Source organism: Electrona antarctica (assembly GCF_951216825.1).
Source record: "Electrona antarctica genome assembly, chromosome: 3".
Taxonomy (NCBI): Eukaryota; Metazoa; Chordata; class Actinopteri; order Myctophiformes; family Myctophidae; genus Electrona; species Electrona antarctica.
Genome location: NC_136808.1, coordinates 57707972 through 57732865, shown reverse-complemented (window position 1 = coordinate 57732865; position 24894 = coordinate 57707972). Strand labels below are relative to the sequence as shown.

The following is a 24894-nucleotide window of genomic DNA, read 5'->3' as shown; positions in this document are numbered from 1 at the left end:
GAAAATGCATGCCCTTTACTGTATGTCTGTGTCACTTTTATGCACAGATAAAGAAAAGAAAATACTCGCACACTGTGGGCTCCGATGCTCGTGAAGTGCCTTTATTTGCACAAAAAATGGACTGTGACGTTTCGAGTGCAATGCTCTTCCTCAGACTGAGTCTGAGGAAGAGCATAGCGTCACAGTCCATTTTTTGTGCAAATAAAGGCACTTTACGAGCATCGGAGCCCACAGTGTGCGAGTATTTTCTTTTCTTTATCTGTGCATACTACTACTCATCGCTCAGCACCTGCCCAAGTTGGGGTTGGATGTGCATGTCTTTGTACCTTTTTCATGTGTCACTTTTATGGCCATGTGGAGTTCTTTGTCAGGCATGCCCAAATATGGAGTCTATGCAGATTGCAGAATGACGTCAGAACAGGCTAGCTTCAGGCCAGCTCCATATATGGACCCTGGGCAGGGGCCCTGTCGAGAACCCGGGCAGAGGCCTTGTTGGGGCGGTTCTGGACAACCGTGAGTCCGACCGACTCGACACCGGGCACTGCTCTCCCTGTGGTCCAATGTGTCGAGTTTGACAGACACATAGACAGACAGAGACTTGGTGCATTTATAGATAGATGCCACTGCAACCATTGTCCCTAAAACTGCCATCAAGTCTTTAGAATGAAATCAAAATGCAGCACAGGCCTGGCTGGTGTTGACCAGTTCAAGTTCAGTTCAAGGTTTGAACAATTTAATATCCAATGTTATATTGTCGCTGTCGGGCAGAAACCTTTTTTTATCTCCATATTTCAATTTTTAGTTCATTAGAAAATGAAATGCCCTACAGTTCTTTGTCGTACAAGACTCACACATGTAACGTAGTAAAAACTGCCGACCTACAAGTTCACAACACATCATTTAATGTGTGCTTAGATCGGCTATTTTTTACATTGTTGAAGTGAAAGTGTAACTCTGTGGAGGTTTTTATGAACACATATTATATCAACATTGATCCAGCTCCTGAAAAGTATATGGATTTAGACTTAGAAGGATGTTCCACCCAACAGCGACAATGGCCATATAATACTGTGAACATGGCTTTAAACCAGTGGATCTCAAACCTTTCCGTGTCGAGGACTCCCAAATTGATATGCATTTTGGCCGTGGAGTGGACCCCTGTCCGAAAATGTTTTGTGGCCAGAGAAAACAATATAATACTCTAGTGTCTCTGTAGTATTTGTGCCATGGCTCAGAGTGTAGTGTCTCTGTAGTATATGTGCCATGGCTCAGAGTGTAGTGTCTCTGTAGTATATGTGCCATGGCTCAGAGTGTAGTGTCTCTGTAGTATTTGTGCCATGGCTCAGAGTGTAGTGTCTCTGTAGTATTTGTGCCATGGCTCAGAGTGTAGTGTCTCTGTAGTATTTGTGCCATGGCTCAGAGTGTAGTGTCTCTGTAGTATATGTGCCATGGCTCAGAGTGTAGTGTCTCTGTAGTATTTGTGCCATGGCTCAGAGTGTAGTGTCTCTGTAGTATATGTGCCATGGCTCAGAGTGTAGTGTCTCTGTAGTATTTGTGCCATGGCTCAGAGTGAGATGTCTCTGTAGTATTTGTGCCATGGCTCAGAGTGTAGTGTCTCTGTAGTATTTGTGCCATGGCTCAGAGTGTAGTGTCTCTGTAGTATTTGTGCCATGGCTCAGAGTTTAGTGTCTCTGTAGTATTTGTGCCATGGCTCAGAGTGTAGTGTCTCTGTAGTATTTGTGCCATGGCTCAGAGTGTAGTGTCTCTGTAGTATTTGTGCCATGGCTCAGAGTGTAGTGTCTCTGTAGTATATGTGCCATGGCTCAGAGTGTAGTATTTGTGCCATGGCTCAGAGTGTAGTGTCTCTGTAGTATTTGTGCCATGGCTCAGAGTGTAGTGTCTCTGTAGTATTTGTGCCATGGCTCAGAGTGTAGTGTCTCTGTAGTATTTGTGCCATGGCTCAGAGTGTAGTGTCTCTGTAGTATTTGTGCCATGGCTCAGAGTGTAGTGTCTCTGTAGTATATGTGCCATGGCTCAGAGTGTAGTATTTGTGCCATGGCTCAGAGTGTAGTGTCTCTGTAGTATTTGTGCCATGGCTCAGAGTGTAGTGTCTCTGTAGTATTTGTGCCATGGCTCAGAGTTTAGTGTCTCTGTAGTATTTGTGCCATGGCTCAGAGTGTAGTGTCTCTGTAGTATTTGTGCCATGGCTCAGAGTGTAGTGTCTCTGTAGTATTTGTGCCATGGCTCAGAGTGAGATGTCTCTGTAGTATTTGTGCCATGGCTCAGAGTGTAGTGTCTCTGTAGTATTTGTGCCATGGCTCAGAGTGTAGTGTCTCTGTAGTATATGTGCCATGGCTCAGAGTGTAGTATTTGTGCCATGGCTCAGAGTGTAGTGTCTCTGTAGTATTTGTGCCATGGCTCAGAGTGTAGTGTCTCTGTAGTATTTGTGCCATGGCTCAGAGTGAGATGTGTTTGAACAAAAATGGATGCACTGACTCATTGAGGCAGAAAACGCTTTCATGTGGAATAATAAAAAAAAAACGTACTAGCAATGGATGGTGGGTCCCAGCCAGGGAATTTCCTCTCTTATTTAAAATGAAATAGGCTGTTGACCTACAAGTGGAACAGCTCACAGCTACTGCATGTCTGGGCATTTTCAGGTGAGGGTAGTATATGTGTACAGATATTACAAGAAGTGCACCTGTTGGTAAAGCAACACACTAATGTGATAGATTATGGGCCGGACTATCCTGTAGGGAACAACACCAATTAACCTGCAGAGAGAAAACCTCTAAGCAAGATTTTCAACAACTCTCAGGACAAAATGTGGTGCACAGCACGCTAATGCTTCATTCATACTCCATCATATGACTAGGGATAGCTGTCACAATCATGACAATTTACTTGATTAATTAAATTGTCGAACGAATTAGTGTGCTTAACGATTTAAAGGTGTTTTTTGCATTGAACATTGGAACATAATAAATTACATATTACATTTCTGTTTTGCTTTTAGGCTTTGTAAACAAACATTTCACTCATCATTTCACACAAGCACACAACTGCTTGTAGATTGGCTTTTTTGGGGGGAGGACATTTTTGAAAATGTATATGAAAAGTTTTCAACGTGGAAACAATATGATATATGACAACGAAATATGCACAAAAATTGTGATTATTTCAAATAATTGTGATTGGGCGATTATGTAATAATTGTGGCAGGCATGCATGATAGTGTCCCACTCCAAACATAGCTGATCTACAATCTCACAAATGCTTTAGTGTGATAGTACGCAACACTGTCGTATGACAAAGTATAATGAAGCAATAAACCTGAAGAGATGTGGTTTACTGTTAGGCACTTGACTTGATGTATGAATATTTACCCAAGATCTGACTGAATCCACAGTTAGATAGATGAACATTATTGGCTTGCCCTTTAGTCTCAGTCAAAGTGGGCAATAACTTAATAACTTTGTCTTTCAGCCTTTCTTTTTTTGGCACTAAAAACACATTTCTTAGTGTTGTTATTTAGTGTTTATTTGTTTAGTTGAAGTCATTTTAGTCTTTGAATATGTTCAGTGCACACAACAATCTAGGTGACCATACTCATTCTGTGACAATGGTTCAGTTGGACCTGTTCCATTGAACCATTATCTGCTTTCATAATAAAGACAAATGAAATAAATAAATGGTATTATCTAACTGGGTTATGTGCTGGGTTCTACACTGATCACACATAACTGGAAACATGGTTTGGACTTCCGGGGACGGTCCTCATTTGGTTCAAATCGTATCTTTATCACAGGGATTATTTTGTTGACATTGGCAACAACACATCCCAGCAAAATACCACAGAATATTATGCTGTGGTATTTTGCAAAATACCACAATATTGTTCTGTGTGATCAGTGTAGAACCCAGCACATAACCCAGGCAGTTAGATGATTTACTAAGGGCATCATTTAATAAAGGCAGAAAATCCAGATTGGAACATCAAAGTAATCATTTCAGGTTAAAAGGTTAGTCAAGTTTTGGAAGGCAACTCTTTCAACGATTCTACTGGTGAAGGGAGGATTGTATAGGTATGTAGTTAGTTATCTTAGGTAGGTTTGGATGTTGAGTGTCCTTCCATAAGGGACTGGTCACCACCGTCACCTACATGCTAATAGCATTCAGACATAGAGCACTGAAGTCTGACGTCAATATCGGTAGAGGGCGCAAACCCACGGGTTCACTTTTTATTTGCATTATAATCCCCATAGAGGGATTTTAGATCGCCTCATATAAGTACTGTGTTTGAAAACCCCGGCCGCTTCACTCATATGGATATGAAGAATCAACTGACTGAGAGAAAACGCTATTGTTACTGCTACTGAATTAGTTACATTGTCGCTAGAATCATATATGAGTGACTGACTCTGTGTCATAAATGATACAGAGACACTTCCCTGACAATAACGCAGAGACAGCTTGTTTAATTTTGGACCACAATGCTTATATGAAATGATTTTAAGATGAGCCCATGTTATTCTCCATAGATAAATTACTTCCGTGAACCAGTGCCGAAGTCCTGACGTCACTCGCTCATCCCATGGTTTGCGGAAGTAATTTCTCTATGGAGAATAACAGGGTCTTATCTTAAAATCGTATATAAGAATTGTGGTCCAAAAATAAACACACCGTCTCTGAGATATTGTCAGGGAGGTGTCTCTGTATCGTTTACGACAGTTAGTAACTCATATTTAATACAGTCTGTTTTTCTAGTTTTTCTAGTTGTTTTTTTTCCTGTTTTTCTAAAATGTAACTAATTCGGCAGCAGTAACATTAGCGTTTTCTCGCAGTCAGTTGATTCTTCGTATCCACATGAGTGAAACATCCTGGATGATTTGTTTATTTGTTTATGGCCAATCAGAGGCCATCTGGGTACGGTATGGTCCACCAGGTAGACTATAGCAGCTTTGATCCTCACTGTTGGTAAGGATGGTATAAATGTCACATATACTGTTTATAGGAGCATTCAGTGATTTGGGTGATTTGGAGAACCACCCAGTCCGCCCCGGTAACAAAATGTGCACATGCACGCTCTACAGTGGGGGGAAGTGCAACAGGCCAACAGCATGTGCACCCCACTCGATCATGATTGGAGGAAGGCCCCTCTCATCCTGATTGGATGAAGGCTTTGCCACCCAAAGCCCAAACCGAAACTAGGGTTTTTTTTTACCCCAGGGGCTCACTGGGGACAGGGAGGAACTCCTTATATGGTCAGCACACTTCATAGTAGGGAGGATTATCCAAAAAATAAGAAAAAACAAGTGATATTTGAATTAAGTGAAATCACTGAATATACCTTTAAAGTTTTGAATTTAACACTCAAAACTCTGTATAATTAGAAAAGATAATTAGTAATATCCTCTATAATGCCTCTGGAATGAATGATGCCTGATCAGCAAAACACAAAAGAGCTGGAAATTGTGAAAAACACACAAAAGAAAAATAATACCGGAGAGGGGCTTCCATTGATCTACGACCAGTAGTGAGATCACATGACCATACTGTATAAATCATACATGGCATTTGGCTTCTGTTGTTCAATGGCATGCAAGGACACACACCTAATGAGGTCCTGGGTAAGGAGAACACGTAACTGGGCATATAATGGATTGCATTTATATTGCCTTTTACATATAAGGACTCACTGAAGGACCACCATTTTTTTGTCACAGGTATTCAATGACAAATGTCATCATGGAATCTCGACACAGCTGTGAGAATACATTATTCATGTGATTGGAATGGGAGACATGGCACAGGCCTAGGAAAGGCATTGGGTTGACTCAGGGCTTGACTCGGGACGTTTTTTTGGGCATCAGAAGTGAAAGCACTGCTTTAGAATTCAGCCTGACCCTTATACGTGACAAAATGTTCTCAGGTCAGCTGTGATCCGTTTCTCAGATACATACGTCAACGCTAAGTGCTATTTTGGTACATTTATAGCTGTCTGCCCAGATAAGATTTGGGTGCGAGGGCAATGCTCCCTGCCCCTCTTCTAGGTTGATGACAGCGCGGCATGTCTAATTTATAGGACACTCAAGTCAGAGTGGAGAACTCTCTCTCTCTCTCTCCCCCTCTCTCTCTCTCTCTCTCTCTCTCTCTCTCTCTCTCTCCCCCTCTCTCTCTCTCTCCCCCCCTCTCTCTCTCTCTCTCTCTCTCTCTCTCTCTACTAGTAGCCTATTCACTCACTGTGCTTGTGTTTGGCCACACACTGGCCATTTCTGGGGACCGAGGCAGGGTCCATCAGGTTATTTGGGGAGTCTCGGCAGTGCTTGTGACTCCCTGTCAGGGCCTGTCTTCACTCGACACAGAGCAGCACAAGTCTGTATTCAGATGCTAATTCACACTCCCAAGGGCATACTGTAACCAGGTCAGCCTTACTTAGAATATTTATAGAGGTCTGCCGCTTGTGAAGTTGCTATGCTTTGCTCCTGGGGGATCCAATGGAGGCAGACCCTTTTTTATTATTATGCTTACTGTGCCATATCTGGGAGTATGGCAATGAAAGATACAGATCTGTTGTGGTTCTAGTCGAGAGGTTTCCTGTGATCGCGACTGACTGACTGCTTCTGGCATTGGATGAAGTCTCCGCGGCACAGTTCACGCTCAAAGCTGATGGAAGAGACATGGCATCCAATGTATCTGTATAAGAACAAACAAAACGGAGCGGAGTATACATACACATACCCCTGGCTATCCTGTCTGCTTTTCTGGGATAATTAATTTTCTAGCTTATTTTTTAACTGCTGTGAATATTGTCCCCTGAATGGTGTCGGCTTCAGTTCTCTCTCTTCAGTTCTCTCTCTCAGTGAGCCGTCCCCTCCAGTCACATCCACTCAAAGAAATAATAATAATAAATAAATAAACAGCCAGTTTCACATAATTATGCCTTTTGTGGGCCTTGCCAAGGCTGTTACATAATGCAATGAGCTTAAGTGCTTTCCATCGGAGAATCTCAACTATCATTGTGAGACCTGTTAAAGGGAGAGGACATCTTGAGACCGGGTGTTCAAATGATAGTTTCTGTGATCTTGAACACCTAGACTTGCTATCTGCACAATGACAATGCAGGACTCACTTCAAGGAATGTGAGCTGATGAAATAAACAAGGGATAGCTCTCTCTAACCTTAACCATCATTTTAAGTGATACATTGTTATTGTCTCTGCCTTTCATGAGCAAACAAAAGGACATATGGTTCATAAATTGTAATTATGTGGCAGGAAATAAAACCATCAAATAAACGTCTTCAATGTCTGCTGTCCTGATGTTGCCTCCTGCTGTTTAGAAAGATGCAGGATGGTAGAATCTAGAGGCTTGTCAGTTGTTTTCTTTACTTGAGTATTGTCATAGCGCGCCACCGAGTGGCGCGCTACGAGCTTGTAGGTCTGATACTGTACGAGCTTGTAGGTGATACTCTGATACTGTACTTGTACATTGCTGCTATTTGTGTATTGTCTATTGTGTATTGTTCTGTCTGTTTTAAAAAGCGTTATGTACTACTGCACTTTTGCCCAAGATGAATTTCCCCTCGTGGGACAATCTCATCTCATCTCATCTGCTATTTTTGAAAAATCGAAGAACGACTGACATAGAAACATAGCTTTTTCAGAAAACTGTCAGGATGTAGAAGACATTTTTAGAATCTGATCTCAGGTCAAAATGGGTTAATGTTTGTCTTTCAACGATGCTTGTTTAAGAAAACGCCATAGACAATAAAGATAGATTTATAGTTTGTTTTGAGGACTTAAACAAACATTAGCACCCGTTGCTTAAACAAACATTATGTTGTAATTGATGTTGTAACTTAAAATGCATTATAAGCCCAAACTTTAAGTAAAGTGTTACCCAGTTGGCTATTAAATTATATATTGTATAGTTAGAAGGCTATTGTCTATTTGGATTTCATGGCTATAATAACCCAGATGATGATGATGATGCTGAGGGGAAACTCAAATCTGTCTATTCCTCCTGTATGTGGTATTGATCAAACCTGCTAAGGTTGACGTGGCACTAGTCAACAAAAGGTTGACAGAGAAGCTGTATCCATGTTTTTGTGAACGCAGACAGCTTTGTCAAGATTGCTACACACAGGCCTCTCAGTCACCCCGAGGTTCTGGCCTGTCATATCATTTACATCATATCAGGAGGAACGTCAGATCATATGAGATATCTGCCCTGGGTTTAGACACTGACTAGTGAACAGAGGTGGAAGAGCTGCTCACAAGTGTTAATACTGAATCTGCGCCAGAACGAGATACTCTTGCGAATAGCTACTATATATACCCTGCTGTGCCATCCACGAGATTACGAGATTTTATTAATAAGCATTAATACAGCATTAAAAATGATATATATACCGTATATATATACCGTGTATATATATATATATATATATTAGGGCTGGGACTTTAACGTGTTAATTGAGATTAATTAACTACAGAAAAATGTACGCGTTTGATCGCACTTTTTTTTCACTGCCGAACGTTTCTCACTGGGTGCGTTTCAAGTACTGAATAGGCTGCGGCACGACTTGCAGGTGGAGCACTGAGCAGCCCCCTCGCGGCAGCAGCAGTCCAGTCCACTCTACACTACAGCTCTGTCAGACAACAACAAAGCCCAAACCCAAACGAATCTAATGAAGAAGCCGCTTATATCGCTTTTGCTCCGTGGATGGGACATTTAGATTTAAAAGCCATCTGATGGATGCGTGGATAGCAGCATGGTTGTGTGCAATGTCAGAGGGAAAGGATCCATAAGCCATATGACCAACGTTAGCTTCCATGCTAGCTGCTTCAGCTTAACATGTCTCGCAGAGTAGAGGCTTGCAGAGGCTCACGGAGATTTCACCACAGCACGATGCGAAGCAGCAAGTGTGAAAGTCCGTGGTCAGACAATGGTCTGCCCCAACCCCATGTGAAATGCACTCCCCAGCTAGTTCATTCCACAGTGTTTCCCCCCTAATAAAGTTGTTTTTATTTGTTTTCTCATGCCTCGCCATGTAAAGCACATTTGAGTATTCATATACACTTTATATACACTTCTTTATCTGTTGGAAAAAAGTTGTATTGCTTAAAGGGGAATACCACTCATTTTCAAAATTTTTCTATGGAGTTGTGTGCACTGGAAATAATAAAAAGTCACCCCATTTTGTGTTGCCTAGAACTGGAGGTCTGACAAAAAACAGTAACATTATGAAGTACAGCTTTGTGATGTCACTGAGATATATATATATATATATATATATATATATATATATAAGGCATCAAGGCATAAAGGTCTTGTTTAGCCAGGGATCCTTTCCAAGGGAAATCTTCATGCAACCAACTCTCTTCAGTTCAGTTGCCATGTGGACCAGAACGTAATGTGAAGACTTTGTGAGGTAGTCAATGTGGAACTGGGGTGAAGGCACAGCAGAATTAGACTCTGATGAAGGTGATAGTTATGTTTTGCCGTTTATTTGTTTGTTTTTGGCTGAGTATAGGAGGCAAGCCGTCTAGAAATGGGACTCTGTCTGTCAGCTATAATCTCGCAAACGCTGGACTGACGTCATAGACTGGACAAATGAAGTCTAAGATGCTTTGGCAGCCATGCTTTTAGTAGATTCAGCTTATCTCATTTGGGGGCGCTAGCCCCTCCTATGACCAGCTTTCAGGGTCTGTGTAAACAAACATTGAAGACAAAAGTGTGACACAAACATTGAAGACAAAAGTGTGTAAACACAAACATTGAAGACAAAAGTGTGTAAACGCAAACATTGAAGACAAAAGTGTGTAAACACGAACATTGAAGACAAAAGTGTGTAAACACGAACATTGAAGACAAAAGTGTGTAAACGCGAACATTGAAGACAAAAGTGTGTAAACACGAACATTGTCTGTAAATGCAAACATTGAAGACAAAAGTGTGTAAACGCAAACATTGAAGACAAAAGTGTGTAAACACAAACATTGAAGACAAAAGTGTGTAAACACAAACATTGAAGACAAATTGTGATTGGCCAGGATGAGATGATGATTTTGGACTTGTAGCTGAAGTATGGTATGGATAAAAATCACATTAGACACAAGTCTACATGCAGCCTGTGTGGTGCCGGTTCGCCTGAACATGTGATTTGTGTGGCGTATTGGTTCACATACTACACACTAGGGGTGTAAATCACAGTACATTTTAACAGCGATACAATACGTATCACGTTACATGGTTGACGATAAGATACATGGACGATATTGGTTCTTTATGGCGATTCGATACGATTCAATGATTTGAAATCGATACAGTAACTATTTAGAAACTATAATAACTATGTGTGAAACTTGTGTATAGTGTAGGTTTTTGAAGGGAAAGATGTATTAGTATGTATATAAATAAGTAAACACAGTGATTCTCTGGCAAATAGATGGACATTGTATTTGAACACAATTTCTGGACAAACCCACGCCTTGAGATGAACACAGAGAATACACACATTTTTCGATAGACCAATTGTAGCTATATTGTTCCTCCCATAAATGTGAGGTTGTTTTCTGGCTGTGTCATTCCCTGAAAAAGACCTTACAGGTCGAAACGTTGGTTTCTTTTTAATACATATTCAGCATCGTGGCTATGAGTGTGCGGCCATTTCACTCAGGAATAAAACACAGACAATAATAAAGAGATTACATTGGAGTTGATTCGATTATCTGTGTCACATTACAGTGTAACCTGCTTGGTTTGTGCAGGGATGCAGATTGTTATGTTTCTATTCCTGGTACATGCCCAGAGGGGTTCCTCTTTTGTGTTGAAATCGAACTAAGTAAGCCGTCTGACATCAGCTTGCCTCAGCCACAATTGTTTAGTCACAGTCAGAAGAGAATAGGCACAAGAGAAGAGGGTAGGCTAGGGTGGATGACGACAAACCCTATGCATGGCTCCCCGCGTGTGTGGTAGCCGGTAGGGAAAGGCTCTAAGAGTCTGTGGGTTTATATCTGTACCGTGTGCTGTTGTTTTATTCAGCAGAGCAAGGTTCCGTGCACAGCAGTGCCATTTTAATAGCACTATACTCGTACGACTCAATTCATTTCTTCTGAGGGAGGGTAGCATTTTACCAAAGTTGAAATTCAAAGTAAATGGCAAATGCTTTCACAGCTGATGCCAGGGCCAGGCCTAAACGTTTTCCTGGGCTGCTGAATATTTCAGTTCAGGAGCAAGACTTGCAAAACTGGAGACTCCACAGGGGATCTTGACCTGCTATCCACTCTGCCAAAAAAGCTTTTGGCGTTTTTTAAACCAGTGAATTGTTGTGATTTATTCTTTTATACCAAAATGGTATGGTGTCGCGAGACATGGCCAAAGCATTTCCGGGGGTCCCCAGCCAAAAACGTTAAGAACCCCTGCTTTTTTGTTTTGTTTTGTTTTTCTTCTCTGCTGCACTCAAAATACAATTAATCTTGCTCATCGATTTATCGAGAACCAGTTTTTAATTATATTTTTTGTCTTACTTCGTTGAACAATGGTGGTGTACAAACATAGTGAAAATAGCTGATCTACAAGCTCACATAGATTGTCTATTTTAGCTATATTTTTTTATAATCGTTTGAGACACATGCATGTTTGAAATAACAGTGATATTGATTTGAAGTCATATCGCCCACTTCATATTGATTCTTTGTAGTGATTTTGATATTGCAACGGCGAACTCTCTCTGAGTTAAATGGAGACTGTGGATTTTACTGTCTGTGTGCTGGAGGTGTCGGTATAGTGGTACCTGGCTACACTATCAGCCTGTCTGTGGGCTGGAGGTGTCGGTATAGTGGTACCTGGCTACATAGATATATATAAACTCTAGATAGCTCACCCGCGCTGTTGGCCAATGGAGAGCGACGTCGTTACGTGGCGGCCATCTTACCTCGGGACACATAACATTGTGTCTATGGGGCATGTACTCTTAAATGACCATAACTTGCTCAATTTTCAACCGATTTTCAAACGGTTTGGTTTGTTATAAACGTCAGAGACGTCCGCATACGTATATGATTTTATACGACGTTCATATAAAAAACATAAATTAAGCAGATAAGCGTCCTGAATCATAGCCACGTTGACAACGTTTGTAATAAACCAACCCGTTTGTAAATCCGTCAAGATTTGAGCGAGTTATGACTGTTTCTGTTTGAGCTGCCATTGAACATACTGTACTGTAGCCCCGAAGTAAGATGGCTGCCGGGTGAACGACGTCAGAAACTCCGCCTTGAGCCATCTAGTGTTTATATATATCTATGCCTGGCTACACTATCAGCATGTCTGTGGGCTGGAGGTGTTGTTATAGTGGTACCTGGCTACACACTATCAGCCTGTCTGTGGGCTGGAGGTGTCGGTATAGTGGTACCTGGCTACACCATCAGCCTGTCTGTGGGCTGGAGGTGTCGGTATAGTGGTACCTGGCTACACTATCAGCCATGTGCAGGATTTGCCGCTTCAGTGAGCCGGGGTCAATGTGCTGGGTGACCATGCGTGTCACCACAGCCAAACCGTGGGATTTACTACCACGGCCGTTATCTCAACACACCACGCGCAGCACACGCCGAGTTTCTTCTACCAATCGATTACATTTTTTATTCCGCAGATTTAATGCCCCACTCTGAAACGACCTTTATATCAGCCGCACCTACTGTACAAGTAGGCCTATCTCTCCCCTATATCTCGCCCTGTGCGCTTTGTGCGGTGTAGCCGCGGGGCTACCGTCTACCTGCTAGGTGGTACAGATGGCTCGACTGTATGTGGTATACCGGCTTAGCGGGAGATATCTGGGGGTGCTCTTTGCACCCACATATCTCTATATGTGGGTGCTCTTTGCACCCACAGATATCTATCTGTGGGTGCTCTTTGCACCCACAGATCTCTATCTGTGGGTGCTCTTTGCACCCACATATCTCTATCTGTGGGTGCTCTTTGCACCCACATATCTCTCTGCATCTTCTTTCTTCTTTTCTCCTTTTTTTTTTAAGTGTGTCTGTGAAGTGTGAACACTGGTTTGTGCAAACGCCTGCAAAAATGTTGTTTTCTGCAATACAAAGCGAACCTTTCACAGAAGTTGAGAACTGCCAGCCTGTTTTGTTTTGTTCCCCTCTGTAATTTACATTTTACAGCAGCATCAAACAATTAGTGCCAGCTAGGATCAGTCATATTGTAACATCCCAAGAGAGGCAGTGCAGTCTGTCAGTGTAGCACTCAAAGAAAGAAAGAAAGAAACTCCATCGGAATAGGCCTATCTCACAGAATTTCCCCGCCCCCTTAATACGCCCCCTTTCGGGGTTAGTGGTGATAGCGTGACGTCACTCCATAGACACTACATGTTAACAGACGTTATTTAAGAAGTCTACAACGTTTGTTTTCTCAAGGTAAGGTTTGTTCTATCTGTTCGAGCTGATTTACCATCTTGTTTGCTTCATAATAATATTGGTCTGTCACATTTTTACTTTTATTAGGAAATGTACTTAGATTCTCCAGAGAAAAAAACGTGTAAATGCTAATGTTAAATGACACCACTATCTACCGGAAGTGGGCGTGGAAAGCGGGCTGTGAGATAGGCCTATTGTCACTGCATATTTTGTGCTGGACTCCCCAACATGCCTCAGGGTTTGTGTTGCAATCACTGTACTGTACTGTCTGTACCTGTACTGTCTGTACCTGTACTGTCTGTACCTGTACTGTCTGTACCTCTCTGACAGCAGACGTCCATGACACATTTTCCCACGCAGGACAGCCGACTGCCGATATATATATATATATATAATATATATAATATATATATATAATTCAATCAATCAATCTTTATTTATATAGCACATTTCATACAACGAGTGCAGTTCAAAGTGCTTTACAGTAAGAGCAAGAAAAAAATAAAACAAGAAAAAGCAAAACACAACAAGAGAGCATCAAGTACATAGTAATAACAAAACAAAAATGAGCGACTAAAACAGGAAAGGGACATGCAATGATCTAGTTAAAAGCAATGCTAAAAAGGTGTGTTTTAAGATTTCGTTTAAAAATGTCCACAGATTCAGAGAACCGTAGATCCCTTGGCAGGCTGTTCCACAGCACAGGGGGATAGTAGCAAAAGGCGGCTTCTCCATATTTATTTGTGTTTGGGGTCTCTGGGATCTCTAGGAGACCAGCACTAGAGGATCTAAGGGGTCTGCCGGGCACATATTTAGGTAGCATTTCAGAAAAATAGACCGGTGCATTTCCATTCAATGTTTTAAAAACAAGTAAAATAATTTTAAAATCTATTCTAAAATATATATATTTTGTGAACAGCAATTTTCAGCGTGCAGCCCGTTCGGTCTCGATCGGCCAGCATTTATCATCCTCAGATCAATAGCTGGGTAATTACACCTGTGTGATGTGGCTTATTTAACACGCCTGTCCAGTTTGCCTCTTCAAAGGCAAAGCGCTACTGTTGCGCGCAGAGTCGTAAGCTTACCTAATGCTCCATGTCTTCACGCTGATGTGACCGTCCACTGCGCCCAGACTCATGTGCTGTTAGTGATCAATGGCGGTGCTTAGTATTCCTACTCTATTGATTTAGACCTCTACTTTATGTATGCGGCACAGATCTTCCTTTATTCCAGTCATTGACTGAGGAATCTATTCGTGGCCCTCGTGCCTTGGGACACGTGTTCAGGGCCAAATTAGCCATTGGGTCGGTGGGGCCGCGGCCCAGGGGCCCTTGGCCCCCAGGGGCCCTTCGGGTAAACTGGACTGCGCTGTACTGGGTTCGAGGCCCTGAAAAGGGCTCTCTTGGGGACCTTGCTGGGGACCTTCATTGGCTTCATTGTGTTCCTTTTAGGTAAAAAAGATGATAAAAAAAGGAAAACCCCAAAACATTTGCGCACCCGTGTGCTATGGGGGCCCCTCAAAAATACTGGCCCGGGGCCCTCGTGGGGGGTTAATCCGTCCCTGCACGTGGCTATTTTTTTTTTTTGCATAATTGTGTTTGGCAAAACTAAATTGTGTCACTGCACTGTAGGCTACTGTACTTTGCTAGAGATTAGAGTCAAGTGTTTGCCTTACACCATGAAATCCCCAGTGTTATTGTAACACACTTACATGAGGTCCTTCCTTCCTAACACTCTCTCTCTCTCTCTCTCTCTCTCTCTCTCTCTCTCTTCCTCCATCCTCTTCTTCTTGTCTTTTCAGACAGCAGTGCTTTGGACTCTCAGGTTTCCAATAATTGTTTTTACATGAATCCCCCATGCTCATGTGATTACTGATTTTCCATATGTGTGTGCGTGCGTGCGTGCGTGCGTGCGTGCGTGCGTGCGTGCGTGCGTGCGTGCGTGCGTGCGTGCGTGCCTGCCCGTGTTTCGATGTGCATGTGTGTATAGTAAATAGTAAATGTGTGTGCGTGTGTAGCTGTAAGTGATGTACATTGTGTGTGCGTGTACAATGTGCGTGCATGTCCATTTGTGCATACAACAGTAAGTGGCCGTGATACAATAGCCTTATTGTGTATACATTGTGCATGTGTGTACATGTGTGTGCATGTGTGTACATGTGCGTGTCTGACATGTCTGTGCATGTGTATTTGGCCACGGACCCCCATCTGAATTTGTTTTGTGCCAGGGAACCCCAGAAGAGACATCTATGCAAAATGTTCCATATATATATATATATATATATATATATACAGTATATATACAGTATATATACAGTATATATACAGTATATATATATATATAACAGCCCACTTTGAGAACCACTGCATTAAGGAATGCTGCACATGTCTGTTAGCGAATCCTGCTGTCACTTTGAAAGAATGCAGGTTTTAAACACTTAAGCCCCTATGTTATCGCTGGTCATCCGATGGTGTCGTAAATAGCCTATCTACAAGCTTACCGTGCAACGCAACGCAGCGCGGCACGTTGGGGCTTGCACACCAGCTATTTCTAATACATTTGAATGAAATGTAGGAAATTAAATAAATGGGGTCACCGGGTTGAAAGTGGTTCCGGTGCACATGTTAACACGCCTGCCTCTTCCCAGTGGAAGAGGGAGTGTTCACAGGCCCAGTGTGATCCCCGGCACCGTGACATTACATCCCCATGGTGGAATGTGCTCTCTGGCCTGTTGTGTTGCAGCCTTCTCGTTTCGTGCACTTATTTTCACCCATATATGGTTTATCTCACTTGTAAGCTAAAGAGACCTCCTAGCATTACTAGTGCAGGGGCCAACCATGATATCTTCATGAATTGGTACCACCATAAGGTGACGTAAAATGTTTATTTTTTTTGTATTCCTACATCCATCCATCCATCCATCTTCAACCGCTTATCCGTAGTCGGGTCGCGGGGGCAACAGCTCTTCCAAATCAGTAGCTTGATGCCAGTTATTGCCAGTTATATGTGACCACACCATAGACAACCTATGAAGGCAAATTTGTCCAAAATTTATAAATTAGAATAATGAATTGTCAAACTAGAATTGTCAAACTATGGGGGTTTCATGGTTCTGAATCCATTCCAAGTATTAGTTTAGCAAGAAAAACACTTGGCCTAAAAACGGCCGTAGCTGTCATCACAAATGTGATGAGGTCATCACATTGGGGCACATTTCGGCTATGGCCAAATTTAGGCCAAGGAGTGTTTTTGCGTGCAAAACTAATGCTTGGAATGGATTCAGAATCATGACAAGCCCCTAGTTTGACACAAAATGTTGCCTAATATAGGATGTCTATGGTATGGTCACATATAACTGGCGATAACTGGCATTAAGCTACTGAATTGGAAGAGTTATATCATACCAAAATATAAACTAGAGACATAATTATTTACGGTCACCTTAGGTGGTAACTAAATCTGGCTCGGTACTGTATCTTTCTTAAGTTACCCCCCCCCCTCCCTCCCCCTCCCCAACCTTAGCATCCATTTCTGTTCTGCTTGTCCTTTTGCCCTTTAGTGTCTGTATTGCACTGGCCCGCTGTGTTGTTGTATATGTACAGTACAGTATATGTCACTGTGAAACCTCTCTTTTCTCTTAGCAGAGTCGCAACGTCCTGGATGTCCTGGATGTACTGGGCATACAGACAGGAGGGTGAGTGGTACTACCCCCCCCCCCCCCCCACACACACACACACACACACACACACACACACACACACCACCCCACACCCCACCCAATCCCACCAGGGGCACACACACCAATGTGCAACAAGTATATACAGTTGGAGGCCATCGATATTGTCCTTTTCTTTTTGCTGAGGTCAGGCCTAAATGGGTTAAATGATAAGGGACAATATCGGTGGCACCCAACTGTATAGTTTGCGTCCGAGCATAGACATGGTAACGCCCCGCCTGCCTCTGATTGGCCTACCGACACTGCCCGTCTTGACTGTCCTTCGCTATGCTGGATAGGTCTGATGCGAGGTTACTCCGTGGTGGAAAATAATACGGAGTAAGTACGGACGTATGATACAAGAGAACTGTACGTTTTATTTTTGGTAGAAGAGGCAAACTAATATTGTTTATGCCGTTTGCTTTGATGTAATAATTGATTGAACATGTACAGCATGTAATATGATTTGATTTGGTGTGTTAAGTGTTTGTGTTGATTTTTGTGTAATTTATTTGTATGTGTAAACTTGAAACATTATTGTACTGTAAAAACGTATTTTAGTCTAATAGTATTAGTTTACTATAATTAGATGAATACACGATAATCAACACTAACACTTTATTTTGAACACACCCAAATCAAATCATAGTACAACGTACACGTGTGTACAATCAATTATTCAATCAAAGCAAACGGCATAAACAATATTAGTTTGCCTCTTCTACAAAAATAAAACGTACAAGTTAGTCACAAGGCTGCATTCTGTCGCGCGTGCCAAGCTGTCATTCTCTTGTAGGCTATTTTTTCCCACCACGGAGTAACTAAACCTCGCGTCTCGGAGGACAGTCAAGACGTTCAGTGTCGGTAGGCCAATCAGAGGCAGGCGGGGCGTTTCCATGTCTATGCTCGGACGCAAACTACATACACGCATGTTCAACCTGTGCTAGAGCAGAGATGCTACAGGCACGCTGCTCCTGTAGTAGAATTGCCGGCAGTGGCGTGCACAGACATTTAGAGGGGCAGGTGCAGCGTGTGGAACCGGCCGGTTGCCTTAATAGTGTGAGATTTATAGATTTTGGGGCCTAAATAATATATTAGAAGCTTTTTATCAATAATTGATCAATGTCACCATGGTCCACATACTGTAGGCCTACTGTAGGAAAAAGGGAAAAAAAGGGCACATTGCTGTCCAGAGAGAAAAGGGCAGGGGTGCTCTAGCACCCCCTAGTGTCTGTCTGTGCACGCCACTGATTGCCGGCTGCAATTGTGAATAATGTTTCATTCATACTTGTTATGGTGTGAACGAGGGTTATGTCATTGTTCCGTCACCTCTTGTATAGAGTGGCACATGATGGAAGATGTTTCTCTTCAGGATTAAAATTTGAATGTAGCAAGAGTAGCAGTACAAGCTCAAAAGGCGTCGCTTCACCTCGCACTTGGAGATTGCAGATCTGCAACTTTGTATTGATGCAGTAGGATGATCAAGTAGGGTTAGGGTTAGGGATCTGTATTGATGCAGTAGTATGATCAAGTAGGGTTAGGGTTAGGGATCTGTATTGATGCAGTAGTATGATCAAGTAGGGTTAGGGTTAGGGATCTGTATTGATGCAGTAGTATGATCAAGTAGGGTTAGGGTTAGGGATCTGTATTGATGCAGTAGTATGATCAAGTAGGGTTAGGGTTAGGGATCTGTATTGATGCAGTAGTATGATCAAGTAGGGTTAGGGTTAGGGATCTGTATTGATGCAGTAGTATGATCAAGTAGGGTTAGGGTTAGGGATCTGTATTGATGCAGTAGTATGATCAAGTAGGGTTAGGGTTAGGGATCTGTATTGATGCAGTAGTATGATCAAGTAGGGTTAGGGTTAGGGATCTGTATTGATGCAGTAGTATGATCAAGTAGGGTTAGGGTTAGGGATCTGTATTGATGCAGTAGTATGATCAAGTAGGGTTAGGGTTAGGGATCTGTATTGATGCAGTAGTATGATCAAGTAGGGTTAGGGTTAGGGATCTGTATTGATGCAGTAGTATGATCAAGTAGGGTTAGGGTTAGGGATCTGTATTGATGCAGTAGTATGATCAAGTAGGGTTAGGGTTAGGGATCTGTATTGATGCAGTAGTATGATCAAGTAGGGTTAGGGTTAGGGATCTGTATTGATGCAGTAGTATGATCAAGTAGGGTTAGGGTTAGGGATCTGTATTGATGCAGTAGTATGATCAGTAGGATGATCAGTAGTATGATCAGTAGTATGATCAAGTAGGGTTAGGGTTAGGGATCTGTATTGATGCAGTAGGATGATCAAGTAGGGTTAGGGTTAGGGATCTGTATTGATGCAGTAGTATGATCAGTAGTATGATCAGTAGTATGATCAGTAGTATGATCAGTAGTATGATCAGTAGTATGATCAGTAGGATGATCAGTAGTATGATCAGTAGTATGATCAGTAGTATGATCAGTAGTATGATCAGTAGTATGATCAGTAGTATGATCAGTAGTATGATCAGTAGTATGATCAGTAGGATGATCAGTAGTATGATCAGTAGTATGATCAGTAGTATGATCAGTAGTATGATCAGTAGTATGATCAGTAGTATGATCAGTAGTATGATCAGTAGGATGATCAGTAGTATGATCAGTAGTATGATCAGTAGTATGATCAGTAGTATGATCAGTAGGATGATCAGTAGTATGATCAGTAGTATGATCAGTAGTACAGTAGTATGATCAGTAGTATGATCAGTAGTATGATCAGTAGTATGATCAGTAGGATGATCAGTAGTATGATCAGTAGTATGATCAGTAGTACAGTAGTATGATCAGTAGTATGATCAGTAGTATGATCAGTAGTATGATCAAGTAGGGTTAGGGTTAGGGATCTGTATTGATCAGTAGGATGATCAAGTAGGGCTTTGTATTGATCAGTAGTATGATCAGTAGGATGATCAGTAGTACAGTAGTATGATCAGTAGGATGATCAAGTAGGGCTTTGTATTGATCAGTAGTATGATCAGTAGGATGATCAGTAGTACAGTAGTATGATCAGTAGTATGATCAGTAGGATGATCAAGTAGGGCTTTGTATTGATCAGTAGTATGATCAGTAGGATGATCAGTAGTACAGTAGTATGATCAGTAGTATGATCAGTAGTATGATCAGTAGTATGATCAGTAGTATGATCAGTAGTATGATCAGTAGTATGATCAGTAGTATGATCAGTAGTATGATCAGTAGTATGATCAGTAGTATGATCAGTAGTATGATCAGTAGTATGATCAGTAGTATGATCAGTAGTATGATCAGTAGTATGATCAGTAGTATGATCAGTAGGATGATCAAGTAGGGCCGTGATTACAGAGGTAAGAGGTTTCTGTCTGACAGCCACGATATACTGGAACTTAAGATATGCAATAAATCTGTAAGTTTATAACCATGGATTATCACTTTGGCATAATAAAGCCTCACAGCCAGGAAAATGTATGCAACAAAGTGAATAAAGAGGCAATCAAAATGCAAACCTGCCTAAAATATATGTACATATTAGATAAGGGGGAAAGTCATCTGTAAAACTCCCTGGAGTATAATCCTCCTTTGCAGTTCTCACCCACGCCAAGGAGCTGTGGCTCTCCTCCTCCGCCCTGCCCTGCCCTGCCCTGCCACGCTGTGTCTGCAGCAGCAACGCCGTGTGTGGTTCCCTGGGTGAGGCGAAGGGCAGTCCCGGCTTGGCAAGGATGGGATGGTTTCTAGATCTCTATCTGCGCGGGTCGTTCCGCTGATGTAGCAGGATGGGGGGGGGGGGGGGGGGGGGGGGGGGGGGGGGGGGGGGGGGGGGGGCTGCCAGGTGGTCGGTGGGACCTGCTATATTATTATCTGCATGCAGGGTGTTAGCGGCCTCTGATTGTCTGTGATGTCACGTGGAGGTCATTAGAGGGAGCTGAGTGACAGTCAGCCAAGGTGATGCCACCCTCCTCCTCCTCCTCCTCCTTTGGAGGGGGGGACGCCGGAGCATCACGCTCATCGCTCTCCAGGGAGACGGAGGGGACTGAAATGAAGGGGAGGGAGGGAGGGAAGAGAGGGAGGGAGGGAGGGAGGGAGGGAAGAGAGAGAGAAATGGAGCCTTTCACACTAGAATGTCTGTGAGGTCTTTTGACCCATTTTGACCCCCTTCCTTCCATGACTTTTCCTAAATATTCGATGCAAATCATCTCTGTTTTTTTTGGTTTATTGTTATTTCATTTGAAACATTTTCTAAATATGAATTTAGGCATATTTATACCATCCCTGCCTATTTGTTTTTGGTCATAATGACCCCGGTCACCCTTTCTCCGACTTCACACCTCCAGACAACCCATTGTTCAATGTAAAAGACAATGGGAGGGGGGAGGGGGGGGGGGACAGTAGCCAATAACATCACAGGAAGGAAAAAAAGGGATTTTTGAAAGAATTTGTTACATGCTCAGGAGACAGGAGGTATAGGGTAAATGGTGCATTTATATAGCGCCTTTATCCAAGGCGCTTTACATAGTGCATTTGTATGAACCCATTCACACACACATTCATACACCGTTTGAGGCGGAAGCCATGCAAGGTACCAACCAGCACATCGGGAGCAATTTGGGGTTCAGTGTCTTGCCCAAGGACACTTTGACATGTAGACAGGAGCAGCTGGGATTCGAACCGCCGACCCATGGATCATTGGACGACCTGCTCTACCTCCTGAGCCACTGTCGCCCCGCAGGGGAGTTCTGGGAATCAGTGACTTCAGTCATGCGACTGTTAATACCATGCCCAAAGAGTGAGGGCTGCAATTGAGGAAGGAAGGAAGGATGGAGAGAAATGCTGTGTTCACACGGGCAGATGCAAAAGATACAAAGATGGGGTGCATACTTAGTTTAGACTAGTCATTGGTTAGACATGGGTTAAGGTTAGGTTTAGGTGTGCTGCCCCGTGGGAGGTTATAGCTTTAGGGTGAGGGTTTGAGAAGGGCTACACAGTGTATGTGTAGCTTTGTATCTTTGTATCTGGAGTTGAAACCAACTCAACGTTGTTGCTTTGTAGCTTCTTTGCATCTTCATGTCACTGGCTTCCATTGACAATGAATGGTAGACTGTATCTTTGTATCTGCCCATGTGAACGCAGCAAAAGACAGAAAGAAACAAAAAAAAACAAAGAAAGATCCCACAACGATGAATACAATTCACATGAACTCATCAAGATCACAGATGATTGTCCCAAAGGAAATTTGCCATGGAGACATAGGGCTCTATGTTCATCTATATTGCCTTACCCCTTATACCTAAACTTCTTTGCCTTTTTTTCCTTTTCTTTTCTTCTTTTTTGAAAAAACATTTTTTTAAAGTATTTTAAGTATGTTTAAGTTTTTCAAAATAGTAAATAAAAAAGGCAAATATGTTTAAGTGGGTAAGTGGGTTTGCGACAGAGTTCTTTAAGCAGTTGAGCTGCACTGGGCGACTGAAGCATCCGCCTGAGGGAAGGGGCCGGTGCCGGTGTGTGGTGGAGGACATGGTGTGGGCTCTGAAATAATCTTCTGAGCCTCTCTGATGATACTAGTTTCATCACAGACGGCCTGGAGGGTGGGAGGCTGGTTTTGCCATGGCTCTTTGTGTTATAGCCTAGTGCTGTAATCTGGGGCTTTCGGCTGTACAGCGACGTTGTCACACCTAGCTGAGATACCACACTGCAGGATGCTCTCAACTAGGGGTGTCCCGGTCACATTTATTTGCTCCCGATACGATTCCGATCATTTGATTTTGAGTATCTGTTGATACCGATCTTGACCGATCCGATATTTATAACACTTATGCCATATCACAATAGTAAAATAATATATGTTCAGGTTAACCAGGATAACCACTGGTGGAGATTAGGGGGTCAAACAGTATCTTCTCCGTTCCGACTCCGAGGATGTGTTTGTCGCACCACTGGAACTCATGTTTGTCTGCAGTTTTGTGTACTGTGTCAGACATGATGAGACCCAATTGGTTGTCATGAAAACATTGTTAGCAGTGATATATGTACGTTCTTTAGTCGGGGGTTCAGTAAGTTTCTTCTTCACTGTACTGGTGATGAGAGATACCACCTGATAGTGAAGGGATTGACATGCATCCACTGTACTGGTGATGAGAGATACCACCTGATAGTGAAGGGATTGACATGCATCCACTGTACTGGTGATGAGAGATACCACCTGATAGTGAAGGGATTGACATGCATCCACTGTACTGGTGATGAGAGATACCACCTGATAGTGAAGGGATTGACATGCATCCACTGTACTGGTGATGAGAGATACCACCTGATAGCGAAGGGATTGACATGCATCCACTGTACTGGTGATGAGAGATACCACCTGATAGTGAAGCGATTGACATGCATCCACTGTAGTGTTTTCAAGAGAACATGTTAAAGGCTGAACTGAAATCTACCAACAACAGTCTTGCACATTGGTTTTCAACCATTTTCATATCCAGGCCCATTCTCTATTGGGCATTTGAGCCGCGGACCTAGAGGATTTAGCCTCTCAGACCCAAAACAAAAGAATATTTTGTTATCATTGGATAAGATGTTGTTCACAATTCCATGCTGTATTGATGTGGTATACGATTAGGAGAGATAACAGGCAACCGTTGATCCAAATAACAAATTCTTCTACATTCTGGAATTAAATTAAACCAAATGGACCCATAAATAACTGGTCCATTTGGTTTCATGTTACACTCTCAAGAGTTAAAGATCTTTAACTCAGTTTGGGCGGGAACCCATGTTCCCATGTTCATGAATGTTAGCATTATGTTATGCTTTAGCTATTGAAAAATAGCAGATCTACAAGCTCATAGCGCACCACCGAGTGGCGCGCTACAAGCTTGTAGGTCTGCTATTTTTGAAAAATCGAATGTCAGGATGTAGAATAAATTTTTAGAATCTGATCTCAGGTCAAAATGGGTTAATGGTCCACGGACCACTGGTTGAAAACCACTTGTCTAGCAGTTGTTTAGTCACTGGCTGCTGTCTTACTGTCACTGTTGATGTTGGTTACTGTCGGTTGGCTTCCTGTCACTGTTGATGTTGGTTACTGTCGGTTGGCTTCCTGTCACTGTTGATGTTGGTTACTGTCGGTTGGCTTCATGTCACTGTTGATGTTGGTTACTGTCGGTTGGCTTCCTGTCACTGTTGATGTTGGTTACTGTCGGTTGGCTTCATGTCACTGTTGATGTTGGTTACTGTCGGTTGGCTTCCTGTCACTGTTGATGTTGGTTACTGTCGGTTGGCTTCATGTCACTGTTGATGTTGGTTACTGTCGGTTGGCTTCATGTCACTGTTGATGTTGGTTACTGTCGGTTGGCTTCCTGTCACTGTTGATGTTTGTTACTGTCGGTTGGCTTCATGTCACTGTTGATGTTGGTTACTGTCGGTTGGCTTCATGTCACTGTTGATGTTGGTTACTGTCGGTTGGCTTCCTGTCACTGTTGATGTTGGTTACTGTCGTTTGGCTTCATGTCACTGTTGATGTTGGTTACTGTCGGTTGGCTTCCTGTCACTGTTGATGTTGGTTACTGTCGGTTGGCTTCCTGTCACTGTTGATGTTGGTTACTGTCGTTTGGCTTCATGTCACTGTTGATGTTGGTTACTGTCGGTTGGCTTCATGTCACTGTTGATGTTGGTTACTGTCGGTTGGCTTCCTGTCACTGTGGATGTTGGTTACTGTCGGTTGGCTTCCTGTCACTGTTG

At 42.6% G+C, this 24894-nt stretch overlaps 1 protein-coding gene across 1 annotated transcript in view; it reads left to right on the top strand.

Annotated features, from left to right (window-relative positions):
• Nucleotides 1-24894, top strand: part of unc13c (unc-13 homolog C (C. elegans)) — a gene marked incomplete at its 5' end in the record, with an annotated part of 345183 nt that overhangs the window by 5794 nt on the left and 314495 nt on the right. Inside the window, one exon of the mRNA XM_079497470.1 lies at nt 17074-17126. Within this exon, the coding sequence (XP_079353596.1) occupies nt 17074-17126 (53 nt within the window). The remainder of the gene's footprint in view (nt 1-17073; nt 17127-24894) is intronic.